General features: G+C 38.3%; 1 protein-coding gene across 1 annotated transcript; it reads right to left on the bottom strand.

Moving 5' to 3' along the window:
* Window positions 1-317: 317 nt before the first annotated feature.
* Window positions 318-12,716, bottom strand: LOC128986677 (uncharacterized). The gene is made up of 5 exons (XM_054407164.1): window positions 12,517-12,716; window positions 11,851-11,966; window positions 9,297-9,435; window positions 2,388-2,541; window positions 318-1,516 (listed from the first exon to the last, which is right to left on the bottom strand). Exons 1-5 carry the CDS (start codon window positions 12,703-12,705, stop codon window positions 816-818), a joined length of 1,299 nt encoding a protein of 432 aa, XP_054263139.1. The 5' UTR covers window positions 12,706-12,716; the 3' UTR covers window positions 318-815.
* Window positions 12,717-16,810: the final 4,094 nt, after the last annotated feature.

Raw genomic sequence — 16,810 nt, 5'->3', positions numbered from 1 at the left:
TTTTATCAATCAAATATTTAATTCATAATGATGTGTATTCCTAATGTCCATTTTTTTAAATTAATCAGATGACTTGCACATTAAAGACTAATACGTTCTTATGTTAGTTCGATGTTGATGGACTGAAAAGTATAACATAATTTAAATTTTACTATGAAGGCTTTTACCTTAATTAATTTGAATGTCATCTGGCATGAAACATTTTATGCTAAAAAGATAAAATAGGCCTACTTAAAATCAATTTGATTTTTTAAAGTAGTCTTAAGCTTAAAGCCTTTTAAGTTAAAAAAAAAATTGAGTTGTACAGTTAATTGTGCCTCTTAAATGTAGAGTTCTAAAAAATATAATTTTTTATTCAGTAGGCTACTGTCTTAAGTTTCAAATCTACTAAACTGTGATAAAATAAAAATTTAAAGAAAGGTTTTTTCTTCAGTAACAAATCTACTATACAAAAATATACTTACATTCATTTAACTGTACACTATACACAAATTAAAATGTTACACACTCAATATGATAGTACCTAATACAGTTTAGTAGATTTGCTTTGGAAAGATACCTGTTCACAATGAGAATCATTCTTTTAAATACATATTTTATTATTTGTAGCGCTTTTTAAATGTAAAGTGTAAAATATATAACAATAATTAAGAAGAACAATAACCAAGATAAAATTCAATACAATAATTTGAATAAACACTCTAAGAAATTGGTAAAAATGATATTTTTGAGAATATTTCTACAGTTTCTAAAGATCGCAGTCTTATATCGCATGGAAGGAAGAACTGTTGATGGATGTTGGGGTGTGTCGTGTACTATGAGAGTACGAGGTCTGAGGCGTGTGTTGACAGTCTGTGGTCCTTGCGCCCGCGGGTGCTGCCCTGCCCTCCACCCGAAGTGTTGTTGCTGTACCCGGAGTCTGAGTCGTGACTCGTAGGCTTGTTGGGCCGGAACGTCGTCATGGGATGGTGCTGGTGGAGGTGGCTTAGCACAGGAACACTCTCGTACGGGTTGACGTGAGTCGGGCCTGGGTTAGGGACGGGAAGGATGTAAGGCAGTCTGTGGGGATCGTGCGGTTGAGGCTGGTTTATACCCCCCTGGTTCACCCCCACTACATTTGGATAAAACTGCAACAGAGCGTCCAGTAAAAGTCCTTCGTGAAATTCACCGCACTCCGGTCCTTTATTTCGCCAGTTTCCGCCACCCCGTCTCCTGTCCAAACTCCTAGGTCTGTGTCCGCTCTGACCTCTATGAGACCTAGGCACTCTATTTCTATGTCCCGGAGGTAAACTTAGGTTTCTACTACACAGAAAGCGACTGCGGTCGTCAGCGTCTGATGAGTCTATGTCGCGACACAGATCGTTGCCGGTGGACCCTTGTAGAGAGCTGGTCGGGGACACAGGTCCGCCGCGACGTCCACCACCTTCTCCGACACTCAGCTCATCCTCCGCAAACTCGTCCTCACTACGGGGACCTCCCTCACTGTCTCCTTCAGACTCCCCTCTCTCTCCTGAACCTGTCAAACACATTATTGTGAAGATTAGATGTGTTCATATTTTTACAGCAGAAAATGAAAATATCTATGGTTTAATATCCATCTAAAAAATCATTTAGCTTCTTAAACACTTAACTTTTTTGATTTGAAAGAATAATTTATTTTTTATATGAAAAAGTTTAGCAACTGAACCGTGTACATATCACAATAAGAAACTCTTTAACGAGTAGCATTAGTGAAAACTCGCTGTAATTTTAAAATTTCACACGTCTACATATTCTATTGTTTTGTAATGGCAAACAATAACAGTTGCTAATAAAGAGAGCAATCACACGTGGACCTGAAATGAGCACTGATCCCCACACGGAGCAGTATAAATGTTTAACTGACCAACAACGGTGTCTGGCTGATGTTGTATATTACACTTGTGGTTGCCACACTAAGTTTAGCCAATGTAACTTCAACACGATGTTCTCCTCCTTGTCTCTAATTAATTACACTTCTAATTGGGAACAATTTAGGGTAAATTATTCAGATGAACCGTTTTGTCTGGTAAACTTGTAATGTAACTCCAATCAAACACTTGAGATTCTTTTCCTCTGTATGTACCTACTGAACAATTTTATACTAAAAACATATCTGAGAGGTTACGATTTTCAATTTGTATCTTGTCATGTAGGAAGTTTGTTGCTCAAAATTGTGTATTAAATATTTAACACAGACCAATTGAACCTTCTAAAATAAAATATATTAAATATTTTATACTGTCAATAAGCAAAGAATTAGGAAGGATGGAAACATCCAAGTAACAAAAAATAATTCTCAAGTAAATATTCAAATGTCCATTGTTTGTATGGCCATGACCATGTCTGAGATAGGTACTGGTACATACCATTTGAAAGCTCTTCGTAGACAGGGTTGTAGAGATCCTGTGAGGTGTACTGGTCTGGCCGTGGGGGACAGATGAACACAGGGGAGTGAGAGTGGTTTATCACAGGGTATGCACAGTGGTTGGCAAAGTTGCCCCTGGACTTGACATCTAGCATCTGGAACACAACATAACATCCTGTAAAACTTCTGGTTGTTGTCAAAATGCCACCGTAAAAACAAAATGAGAATACATTTTCATATTATATGATAAACATAAAATAATTGTTTTTACAGTTAAAATGATTACAAGGTTTACTTTTAAACTATTTGATTTAATGAGTTTTGGATATTCAAAATAACTAGTTGTACCTATGGTATCAGAAATGCTAACTATATACTGTATGTGTTTATTTTGTTGTAATTTCCCAAAAGTAAAACTGTATACACACTATGTATTCTACTTTTTTACCAGAGAAAAATCGCCGATGGGGGCTTTTTCAAAATGGTGTTTAGACTCACTTGTATGAACCCTAATTGTTTCTGTAGCTGTATAAACATTCTGACATTAATTAGTAAGACAAACATTTTTGTTTGTGTTAAATTACAAGATTGAAGTTGATTTTTATAGTTTTTAAGAGTTAAAAATTAATTGGTCTTATTCAAGGAATAACGAATTAATGGATAAAAAAGTCAGGGTAGCATACAACGAGTCCTTTGAGTCCAACAATATACAGCTTGATTAAAGATTAATGTTGCAAAACATTGAACAAACAATGATTATTACTGTTTATACAAATTCATGGTGATTCAGAATTTAATTAGGAACATTAAAAGAGTGGATCTCAACACTAATAGCGGCATTATATATATTCCAACATAACCCTAGTAATCCTAATCCCGTTGTATTGCCGGGGCTTTGCTATTTGTTGTTCCAATGATGAACGTCCAGTTGTTCTGTTGTATATTCCCAGTTCAATTATTTTAACTGGTACAACAGGGAAATCAACAAAGTGTCAATACTTGATGCAATAATTTATCCTAACTAATCGTCTTCAAAAGAACTCCTGAAACCGTTGCTAAATCTATTTTATTAATATTGTTTGACTTTAATGCTTTAATTAAACACTTTGTCACGTTTCTATTCCATTCTAACTGCAACATTATAGGATCACCTTAAACTATATTTTTAGTAAAAAAAAATACTGATTAATATTTGTGAAAGCCTCAAATATACTTAGTTCATAAACTTTAAAATAGAGAGTTTTAGTTAAAGCTAATATCTCATAACCTTTACAATGGTTAATATAACTCATGATTTTGTATGAAAATAAATTTTACCTACGACCGTTTTTTAAAGTAGCCATTTCAGTCCAGTTCGTAGAATTGAAAAGTTTCACTTTACAGCTGTTTACTTTTAGTGCGTGGAACAAGTGTAAAAATCTTTCACTTCCGGAGACCAGCACCAAACTTTGGGAATCGACTAAATACATGTAAAAGAGTGAAAATCAGCCGGGAGGCAAGCTTTAAAATAATTAGGTCACGGGCAGTGACGTCATCAAAATGGCCGCTCAGCCAATAATAATAATGTCGCATATCTCGGGAACCACTTAACCGATTTTGATGTATGACATCTTATTTGAAAGGTCTAATCATTTCTATAAAAAATTTTATTACACTTTTAGCGGTTAAACCAACGGTTTCTTTGTATTTTAGAAAATATAAATTTTTTACACCCCACAAAATGGGTTTTTAGATTTATTATTTGGAAAAATTAAAATAATCTAAATTTACTTTCCACCGTTGAATCCAGCTTTAAAAGATGAACAATTTAGTATTTTGAATCATCACTCTATGTATATTGGTTACCGAGATATTGAAAGTAGTAAACACAGAACACTCTGTCCCCCATGTTATCCTTATGGGAAAAATAACATTCTATATCTCAGTTATTTTTTAACGTATCTTAATACAACTTGGTATGTGGTTTCACCTAGTTGAGCTACTTGATAGTGACTATAAAATATTTATATTTTAAATTTACATGGCAGCAAACCTACATACTCATTTCCCATATTATTCAGATGGCGAATATTTATGCATGATTATTTATGAACATTGTACTGTACTTTCTTAGCTTTTCCTTACTTTACAGCTTTAGACCTTTTCGGGAGTTTTCAGGACTCAGATTGACTGAACACTTGTAGGAATTATGATACATTTATTACTCTCAGAACTGATTAAAAAAATATTGACAAATGACTTCTACTTCGAAACCCCACAGACCGGGGCAATCTATTAGGCGGTCCCTTGACGTCTTGGTCGATCGGCTCGAGACCCCTCTGTCCCGTTTTGCTGTCCTGGGTTCCCCACGTTGGTTCTCCTTCCTGACGCTGTCCCGTCGTAGCGGCTCACAGATGTGTTATCGACACGGCTCCTGCAGTCCTCCAACTGGCACTGTCTCGGAAAATGCTGAGCGGATTACTATCCCAAACGCAGCAGCTACCGTCGGTGTTGCCCGTTCCGTTGGCAGATGCAGACTGCCGTCTCTCCCAGACAACTCTTTCTCTTCTTAAATAGTGGAGTTGGGCCTCTTCATCCCCCTCCAGACGGATCCATGGTCCCGGGAGACAGTTTTTTTGGCCACCGGGGACTTAAACTGAAATAAAACGGATGCCGGGGCGCAAGACGCCTCTAGTTCAGGGTGTACCGGGCTCAGCACGCCTCTAGTACTGGGGTGTGCCGGGCTCAGCACGCCTCTAGTGCGGGGGTGCCGGGGCTCAACACGCTTCTAGTGCATACCCCACCAGTGGCGCCTACCGACGGGGTCGGGCCCGGAGGCCCAACATGTCGAAATCCCCCAAGAATGCTCCTTATAGGGTCGTAACTCGTAAGATGCTTGGAGAGTGGGGGTAAGTACCCAGTATCCGCCCCCGGCCGAAAGTCCTGGGCACTTTTCCCTAATAACTTTCCCTCAGTACTTTTCCCTCGAGTCACTGAGCACCATTCCTCGGTGCTTTGGTGTTTTAGCCCATATTACATTACCCAACCTTAGCCTTCTTAAACACTTCAATACAACATATGCTGTCAAAACTTGACGTTAAGCGTAATTTTAATTAATTATCGAAGTATTTGAAATTTCCTGAGTATGCAAGTTTTTAGTATTTTGTAGGTGGATTTTATATCAAATTGAGAGCAACTTAATCTTGTCTTGAAATAGTTCGTGCCCCCGTCTGAATTATTTTCGGAATTTGTCTGGGGGAGATTCTCATCCAAGCATATAATACCAAGGCGTGGTTTTTTTCTTGGAAATTGAGACGGATCTTTTGACACCTCAAACGTTGAAATTGGCCCACAAATAAGGGAGGAGTAGTGTTAACAAAAACGACTTCACGTTTTATATACAATAAATATATCATATTTTTTTTTTAATTTTTTAAAGGGAAATAACAGACACGCCAAGCCGTATTTCGCATACTATTCTTCAGTTAAATACAAAGATTAAATAAACAGCCTAATGATATGTAATAATATGTTTAAGTGAGGAATCCACTGTCCAAAGCCTGAAATGCATACTATTCTTCAGGTATGGTGGCCACAAAAAAACAATCCAAAACTATGTTTTGAAAAGCCCAAAAAATGTTGCCCCAAAAATAAAATTACTATGAATATTATATTCTTCAGGTAATCACTTTAAAAATCTAAACGATCAATAACTATGTTTTAGGAAGCACAACAGACGTCAAACCCTATATAAAAATTACTAGAAAAATGTAAACTCAAAAGAAACATAAACAACACGTTATTAAGGATTTTATCACGTTTCTTATTCAACAATTGTGACAAATTGCCATCAGATCTCTTGTCGGTTATCAGTCTGACCAACCCAGGAAAAAAATATTTCCCAAAATAAAATTACTAATATTTATAAAACCCCCGTTGCAGTAGACCTGCATACTCAGTGAGTTTCAAATGCTTAGATAATTAATTAAAATTAAGCTCAACGTCAAGTTTTGTCAACATATGTTCATAAATAATCATGCATAAAAATTCACGATACGAATAACATGGGAAATGAGTATGTAGGTTTGCTGCCATGTATATGTAAAATATAAATATTTTATAGTCATTATCAAGTAGCTCAACTAGGTGAAACCACATACCAAGTTGTATTAAGATACGTTCATAAATAATCATGCATACAAATTCGCGATACGAATAACATGGGAAATGAGTATGTAGGTTTGCTGCCATGTAAATGTAAAATATAAATATTTTATAGTCATTATTAAGTAGCTTAACTAGGTGAAACCACATACCAAGTTGTATTAAGATACGTTAAAAAATAACTGAGATATAGAATGTTATTTTTCCCATAAGGATAACATGGGGGACAGAGTGTTCTGTGTTTACTACTTTCAATATCTCGGTAACCAATATACATAGACTGATGATTCAAGATACTAAATTGTCCATCTTTTAAAGCTGGATTTAACGGTGGAAAGTAAATTTTGATCATTTTAATTTTTCCGAATGATAAATGCAAACCCCCATTTTGTGGGGCGTAAAAAATAAATATTTTCTAAAATACAAAGAAACCGTTGGTTTAACCGCTATAGGTGTAATAACCTTTTTTATAGATAATGATTAGACCTATCAAATAAGATGTCATACGTCAAAATCGGTTAAGTGGTTCCCGAGATATGCGACATTATTGTTATTGGCTGAGCGGCCATTTTGATGACGTCATTGCCCGTGATCTAATTATTTTAAAGCTTGCCTCCCGGCTGATTTTCACTCTTTTACATGTATTTAGTCGATTCCCAAAGTATGGTGCTGGTCTCCGGAAGTGAAAGATTACTAGGTAATATGTTGCTTGTTCCACGCACTATTTCATATCCGTATAGTTTCATTTCATATCCGCATAGTTTTCTCATATCCACACAGGTAATGGACCAATGAGGTTCAAGTATTGAAAGAAAAGAATTAAAATTGTAATGCTTCGAACGTCAACTAATCAGCTGATCAGCTGATCAGTTGACCAATTTAATTGTTGATCCGAGTTGTTCATGTTGATACTCGCGTATTCTTAATTAAAATGGTGGAAGTCCAAAAATAAATGAAATATTTGCCGAATTGTACCTGATACAATATAATTTATGGTAAGAATGCTGCTAGCAATGTAATATTTAACGAAGTTTAACAAACACGTAATTACAGGAAATCAGCTGATTATACAACAAGTCGTTGCATCACTTTCAGTGGCAATGACAATACACGAAAACATAACCTCTCTAAAAAGTTATCAGTAGTGATTGTTAGTAATTAAATCCAGATTGATAGTAATTAAAAAACGGTCGTAGGTAAAGTAGTGTACGCAACTCGCGTTAATAGTCTTTACGACACTCGTAGAAGTTTTTAAGGCACTCGCCAAGGCTCGTGCCTTAAATTTTCTACTCGTGTCGTAAAGACTCACTTAACGCAATCGTTGCGTAAACTACTAATCCTTAACATGTTTAAAGTACAGGCAAGTATACACTACACAAATATATTGTATTATGTAAAGAAAGCATAAATACATTTGTCAAACGTGGATGACTGACATTAATATCTGAATTGTAACTAGACACTTAATCCCATTGTTAAAGTTGTCCATTAAGTAGTTAAATTGAACCACGGAAGATTGCAACTGTAGCACATATCTACCTCAGCAAAATAAAAAAAGGAAATAGTATTTCGACAATACTCTATGAGTGGTTCATTAAACTATATTCTTATAAAGTACAAAATTTGTGACATCATATAAATTGGAGGTCTACTTCAATACCCAAAAGTTAATGGGATGAATCAATGTGAAATATGTTTGCTTAGCCTATCTCACTCTATATGTATCTACAGTAGTAATCTGCTGATGGTTACCTCCATGGAGGGCTGAGGCAGATTGCGAGGCCTGATGTTGGTCAGATCCTCATAGATGACGCCATTACCATGAGTGACGTCACATACGTTTGCTTAGCCTATCTCACTCTATATGTATCTACAGTAGTAATCGGCTGATGGTTACCTCCATGGAAGGCTGAGGCAGATTGCGAGGCCTGATGTTGGTCAGATCCTCATATATGACGCCATTACCATGAGTGACGTCACATACGTTTGCTTAGCCTATCCCACTCTATATGTATCTACAGTAGTAATCGGCTGATGGTTACCTCCATGGAGGGCTGAGGCAGATTGCGAGGCCTGATGTTGGTCAGATCCTCATATATGACGCCATTACCATGAGTGACGTCACATACGTTTGCTTAGCCTATCCCACTCTATATGTATCTACAGTAGTAATCGGCTGATGGTTACCTCCATGGAGGGCTGAGGCAGATTGCGAGGCCTGATGTTGGTCAGATCCTCATATATGACGCCATTACCATGAGTGACGTCACATACGTTTGCTTAGCCTATCTCACTCTATATGTATCTACAGTAGTAATCGGCTGATGGTTACCTCCATGGAAGGCTGAGGCAGATTGCGAGGCCTGATGTTGGTCAGATCCTCATATATGACACCATTACCATGAGTGACGTCACATACGTTTGCTTAGCCTATCTCACTCTATATGTATCTACAGTAGTAATCGGCTGATGGTTACCTCCATGGAAGGCTGAGGCAGATTGCGAGGCCTGATGTTGGTCAGATCCTCATATATGACACCATTACCATGAGTGACGTCACATACGTTTGCTTAGCCTATCTCACTCTATATGTATCTACAGTAGTAATCTGCTGATGGTTACCTCCATGGAGGGCTGAGGCAGATTGCGAGGCCTGATGTTGGTCAGATCCTCATATATGACACCATTACCATGAGTGACGTCACATACGTTTGCTTAGCCTATCTCACTCTATATGTATCTACAGTAGTAATCGGCTGATGGTTACCTCCATGGAGGGCTGAGGCAGATTGCGAGGCCTGATGTTGGTCAGATCCTCATATATGACACCATTACCATGAGTGACGTCACAGCGGTTCTGTGGCGAACTCTTGCACGGCAACAAGTTCTGCATCTTCTTTTTGTGCCTGAAATGTCAGATGGATCAATAAAACCGTGAACTCAACTTAAAGACAATAGTTAGATTAAGAACAGCATAGCTGCCGTGTGCAACAATAATGAAATCTTATTACCTGATTTGTCATTTGGTCAGATTGCCACCAATACACACGTATGTGTATTGTAAAGGCTGCATCCAACATTAATAATAATACTTTAAAGAATAAATTATCACATTTTTTTACAAGCCCTAATTTCAATAGCTTTACATTTGTAAATGATGTTATAGGTTGTTATAGGTCAACTGTGCATTTTTGTTAGTACGATGCAAAAGATAATCCCACTATTTCCTCGTTTTCGAAATGTTTTGTAGGTGACGGAGTTATTTTTCTTTTACGCGACCATACGTAGTATACGCTATAGTATCATAAACTTATAAACACGACATATTACCACTTCTATGGTAGCCTATACTATCCAACTGTAAACCAAAACCAAACGGAATGTGGGTTTAAGACGAGCCGATTACCGCGCTCCACAATCAGTTAAAGTAAACTCTCTGCTTTGAAAGTTTGAGAGTTGAACTGAAATATCGTTAATGCAGAGTCTATCCGCTAAGGCAAACGTCAACTGTCGCTATTTCCATATGAAACTATTAGGAACAATTACTGGATGAATAATGTAAATGGCTGATAGAATTATCGGGGTAAGTACGGGATAACTTTCTGCGTTATATGGTAATGCGCGTTTGCATATGTAACGTGTTTTTGAAGTGGTTATTAACATAGTCAGGAGCCCTCCCCATGTGTGAAGGTGTTAGCCGCCTCGGCACACAACAACACTCGCGGTTCTTATCATTCTACAGAATAACTACAAGAGCAAAACAGTTGGGGATGACTATGTTAGGAAGTAGCATTTCAAATCACGATTGAATGGCGATATAAAGAAATGTTCAGTTGATTAAAAACACAAAGTTAAAATATAACTGTAATAATTGTTAGGATTTAAATCCAGTTAAACACTATATCAACTCCATTTCATTTCAGGTTTAGTCAAACAATAAGAGGTTTGTAAGAGTCTGTAAGGTGGAGTTAATTATCTCGTACGGATATCCTGAATAAGAAAGACTTTCTCAGTATACAAATACCCTTTAAACATAAACAGTTCAATATTTCTCACTGATAGATTTTCAAATTCGTAACACGTACTCGATTCTAATTAGTGTTTACTTATGACTCGTCCTTTAAAATCTCGATTAGATTTGTAATTCCGCTGTAAACACGTAAGAGGGAGTTTTAGTTTTGCTGTTATTTATCTTCGCCGACTAAAGTGGTTGGCTTTTGACTTTGACCGGTGTTCTGACAAAATGCCCTTTTGCAAACTAATGGGCATCAATTAATTTCTCTTTCGCTTTTATTGAAAATGTTCGCCTCTCCCATCCACTGAGTGGTGATGTTTACACGACGCGAATCAAAGGCTCCAAACAGCACATGGGCGGAATGTTATCTGAGCTTCGATTATTGCCGCTCCAATTTCCGACCCAGAGTACTTTGTAGGGATCAGAAAAGTTAAATGAGGAATACATTTCAATTTATTTAGCTGTTAATTACCGGTAGATTGTTGTTCATTCGCAATTACCGTATTACCGGTTGTGATTAAGAGGAAGCACAAACGGGTTCATTATGTCAAATTATTAACCATACCATTAACATCTGAGTTGTATGACATTATAAATGTGTATGTATATCTCGTGAAAATAAACTCGAGACAATTTATCACGCAAAATATTTCCAGGATTTTGTATCCTCGAAGGACAAAACCATCCATCATGACGGATACATTAGCTGACTTACCTGTCGAAAGTAAAATCAAGGGAAAGAGTTTGTGAACAGGTTGTATTGAGATTGATTTGTCTTAAATATAAATAAGTTTTATATTTTAAATATAAGTAAGTAATGCAAAATACATTTTAAAACAAGTAGGCAATTGTTTTATTTATGTGTACGTATCAGAGGTACATGCACAATATTTAGCTTTTAGGTTGTTTAACAAAGTACCATCAGTTACTTAATGCAGTAACGAGTACAGTACGTTTATGTATCTTGTGCAATCTCCATGATTATCATCATCTACTCGACCACTGAGGACTAATAGTTCCCAAGTTGTGAGAAATGACAGTATTTCTTTAAGGAATGCGTTTTGCAATATTGATTTTACTGTATTTAGAATTTTATTATCATTCAATTTTTATATCCACGGCTAATTTATCTTCATCTCCATCCCAAGTTTGAGAACTACTGTATAACGGAGCGACTATTATGTTACAATCCAGGAGTAATTGTTGGGAGATATGACACAATCAAGACTGACCGCATAACCCTGCTAGCTCTACTAATCACTAATTGTAATTATAATACTGTAATGTGCTGATTTAGAATACTTACTTCCAGACTAGAGCGGTGGCTACGAGCAGCAAGGAAATGATGAGGAGCGCACATATCACTATAACAACAAGGGGCGGCATGGCAGGGCTGCTGTGGTACTCGTTAGCGTCTATCACCTACAACATACAACATATGCCTGCTGTACAATGCAATAACACACATCCTAAATACTCAAATGTGATAGACATTTCTTTAAGAAAAACCTAAAGGAAATTTCACAATTCATTACCAATTCCAGCTGTGGCGATGGTAAAAATTACATTTTATTTTGCAATTTTGTAATACAGCACTAACTATTGGATACTAGTCAAAGATTGGTCATAGTGAATGAAATCATAGTAGATTGAACAAAACGGAGGTGTTCTCTATTTATTGAGTAGTATTAGACTGTTTTAAAAGTGCAGTGTATCAAAACCAATTTACAGTATATTAATTCTGTTGATCTGAACTTCGTAACGTTCCAATCCAGTGAGTTGAAACCCTACTGGACTGAGGCTGTTTTAGGACTTCGCCCTCTTCAGCCGTTTATTCGGTTTTGTTTTATTATTTTAATGTGTATAATACCAATCAATGTCGTTGTTTTTATGTACCCGAAACGTTGAAATTACGTAAAAGTGATGATTAGAAGAATTTTGGGCGATTTTCAGTGGTTTGGGCGATACTTACAGTCATTGCGTCGCAGGTCTCGATCTCCATAGGAGTCTCGGTACAATCTGCGACCTCGTGGAGGAAAGGCGGCCTCGGCGGCGGTGGCAAGTGGAACACAGGTGGAGGAGGACCAGGACAATCACACTCGTAGTCGGCGCTGTCCATGTCCCAGAGAGGGGACAGCGAGGAGTCAGTGTCTGCTCCCATCCCAGACACCTCCTGTAACACATACACCACGTTAGACACAAGTGTAACACAGGTGGAGGAGGACCAGGACAATCACACTCGTAGTCGGCGCTGTCCATGTCCCAGAGAGGGGACAGCGAGGAGTCAGTGTCTGCTCCCATCCCAGACACCTCCTGTAACACATACAACACGTAAAATGGACACAAGTGTAACCCAGATAAAGGAGGACCAGGACACTTGTACTTCACTACCTCGTGCAATCTACCCTTGTAACATCGAACACTCTTGATATCGATGAGATAAGTCGGTCCTAGCTCAGTACAGGGTAAGTCAATGCGAATTGAAATGCAGGTGCAGCACGTTTTGCAGTTTAACGCTCCACAAACGACAGTAATGTTGCCCCCGCGACTATTTACGTACTCAAAACCAACTCGGAGGGTACTACCACCAGTGCCAATAACACATTCCTCACAGCCAGACGCCGTTCATTTTTCTAATTTAATGCATCATAAATGACATATAATGGAGGATAATTATTAAAATGGGCTCTGAAGATGGAGGGGGGAGGAAGTAAGGGTTATAAACGAAGCCGGTAACTTACATCCAATTTGCAAGGTTAACCAGCGGAACGACGACGCGACGCACGGAGGTGAGCTTCTACGCGGCTCTACAGTAGAATGGCGCGCACCACAGTCAGTTTATAGCCTAATTATCTACTTAGGTTAGTAAGTAGGACCACACTGGGGCGTCCTACCTTCTAATTAACACAAATTTATGGAAAGGTCCAATTGAGGTGGGAGAACTGTGGCGGATTTACGAGGACGATGAGACCGCGCGGTAGTGACTGACTAGTGACTAGTGAGCGGTTCACGACGCAGGACCAGCCTACAACCGCTTCATTTGGACTATTTATCGTAGTATAAAATTTAATTGTTCGCTCAGACACAAATGAAGCAATTAAGTGGTCCGGTAGTAATGAAGCCGAACTAATTATGTTTGGAGTTTATTGACCTATTAAACACCGCAGGAAGCGAATAATTACTATTCACATCTATATCTTTCGCGGGAACTCTGCTTAAGAACATTGGATACATAATGTTTGGGTCAGATTTATTAATACAACGTCACCCCAATAGTCTTTCACATCGCCGTTTCCTAATTCTCACTAATTAAATCAAACACGGTTGCCACTTGATTCCCTCAATTAAATAATAATTTATGTGGAATTTATACAGAGCATATTTAACTGTTTTAAAATTATTAAACAATTTCTTTGAAGAGCCCAAACTTAAGTTATCCGGCCTCCAAGGCTCTAATGGTAATGTAGCGTCCATGTTGATGAACTGTCGGTGAGAACTGTAATGCACTCATTGTGTCTGGCGCACTTTCATCCTTTAACCTTTTGTCCCTCACTTTTGTTTTGTTTGCTGACATAATTAGCACGACGAAACGCGAAATAAAAGGTAAAACGCTTGTTCTGTTTACGTGTTTGTTTTCATTTTACAAAAAGACTGAATCAGATTTTTTATGCTTGTGATTTAATTTTACCTTCCCCGACTTCATTGTTTTATGTGAAAAGCTGTTTAGCTCGATTGGTCCACTGAAAGACCGATTTTATGAACTTAAATTTGTGTACAACTTCATACAAATATAAACCCCGTTGGTATACAAAATAGCTTATTCCCTAAATGGGGGATTTGATAAAAGAAGATTGATTTGAAATGTGAGTAGACAACCGTTCACTTTGTAGCAATATGGGAATTCAGATACACTATTCAAATTTATCACAAAATAACGAAACCCATAAGGGTACGGACCCCACCTGAAGTAAAAACAAAACAAACATTCTTTCTTTAACATATCGTAGTCACTAAATCTCTAGACCGTTAGGCGATTGTAATCAACTGGGGTTATCCGTGTTTACCAAACACATATCATGTATTCTTAATAACGCCCAGCACTTGAAACCAATTTAGACCCGTACCACCACGGCACATTATTTAAATAAAGTTTTAGTCGAGCCTTATTATTCACGGGTCAGAAATGAGTGAGTGTCTCAGCTGGAGAGAAATACATTATTCAAGACGAAATAGACGTTTTTACTCTCGGCCTACTGAATATTCCTTTCAATACGGCTAAAATACATAGGATCCTATTAACGTGTTTGTCCGGGAGACGGAGTAGTTTCACGCGTGTTGCATTCGTAAGTGACGCCAAGTTGTAACAAGTGACTGCGTAGAACAAGAAGCGTTCACCGGAGCTGACAATTAATCGAACTACGTAGTAGCATTATTATTGGATACTGAAGTAGACATCCCATCTATATGGACCAGCTGTAGCCAATTTATTGTTAAAAAATAACGTAGTTGTGTGAGCCAGTCACAGAATGCGCTAGTGACTAAAACTATTTTCCACCTAATGTTTTGTTGCTGGCCAAGTTCATGGTTCATAATAACTGCTATAGATCACAATAAGTCTATCAATTAGTTTGAATGGTAAAAAAGGTTGTGTTTTTGACAGAAATAAGCAATTTAGATCAGCACAATCTGTCGGTGGCTCACATCAACTACAACAATTTTGTTTAAAAAAACTGGCCACAAATTTGACATGGAGATGGAATGTCTAGTACTAGTTAAGAATTTAATTATAGAAAAATAATAGAATTGATCTAAACCGTAATTTACATGATGAAAACGTGTTCGCAAAGAATAATAAAATTATATGTATACATATTGATAAGAGGAAAACCAAATATGGAATCATAAATTAAATAAATGCCATGTAGTTTTTGTGTATTTTTTTTTGTCCTACGCTAGGCAGAAGATCAGGATTGTTTTTCACATTACTTCAGGCTAGATCTAGGGGTTGCGGCATTATCACGTAGATAAAATCCATTGGTGATTTGTACTGAAGTCTCGCAAGCTTAACCACTAGACCAGCTCGCTCCCCCATCCGGGTAGTAAGAAAGATATTTATCTAAGAGTAATGCGGTAAGTGATTGCAGCCAGCATCAATCGCATACCATACTATGAGATGAGCACAGTACGTGTAGACCTGTACACTACGACAGTGAGGACGAGTGGTTGTGAGAAGGCTATTTGTCGAGGAGTGATGCGGTCGGTAAGTGATTGCAGCCAGCATCAATCGCATACCTCACTATGCGATGAGCACAGTACTTGTAGACCTGTACACTACGACAGTGAGAACGAGTGGTTGTGAGAAGGCTATTTGTCGAGGAGTGATGCGGTCGGTAAGTGATTGCAGCAAGCATCAATCGCATACCTCACTGTGAGATGAGCACAGTACATGTAGACCTGTACACTACGACAGTGAGGACGAGTGGTTGTGAGAAGGCTATTTGTCGAGGAGTGATGCGGTCGGTAAGTGATTGCAGCCAGCATCAATCGCATACCTCACTATGAGATGAGCACAGTACTTGTAGACCTGTACACTACGACAGTGAGAACGAGTGGTTGTGAGAAGGCTATTTGTCGAGGAGTGATGCGGTCGGTAAGTGATTGCAGCCAGCATCAATCGCATACCTCACTATGAGATGAGCACAGTACTTGTAGACCTGTACACTACGACAGTGAGAACGAGTGGTTGTGAGAAGGCTATTTGTCGAGGAGTGATGCGGTAAGTGATTGCAGCCAGCATCAATCGCATACCTCACTATGAGATGAGCACAGTACGTGTAGACCTGTACACTACGACAGTGAGGACGAGTGGTTGTGAGAAGGCTATTTGTCGAGGAGTGATGCGGTAAGTGATTGCAGCCAGCATCAATCGCATACCTCACTATGAGATGAGCACAGTACTTGTAGACCTGTACACTACGACAGTGAGAACGAGTGGTTGTGAGAAGGCTATTTGTCGAGGAGTGATGCGGTAAGTGATTGCAGCCAGCATCAATCGCATACCTCACTATGAGATGAGCACAGTACGTGTAGACCTGTACACTACGACAGTGAGGACGAGTGGTTGTGAGAAGGCTATTTGTCGAGGAGTGATGCGGTCGGTAAGTGATTGCAGCCAGCATCAATCGCATACCTCACTATGAGATGAGCACAGTACTTGTAGACCTGTACACTACGACAGTGAGAACGAGTGGTTGTGAGAAGGCTAT

Source organism: Macrosteles quadrilineatus, unplaced genomic scaffold (genome assembly GCF_028750875.1).
Source record: "Macrosteles quadrilineatus isolate MER2022 unplaced genomic scaffold, UCM_ALF_1.0 Scaffold_2__2_contigs__length_208266976, whole genome shotgun sequence".
Lineage (NCBI taxonomy): Eukaryota > Metazoa > Arthropoda > Insecta > Hemiptera > Cicadellidae > Macrosteles > Macrosteles quadrilineatus.
Note: the sequence above shows the minus strand (reverse complement) of the source record. Positions and strands in the feature narration are given on the sequence as shown.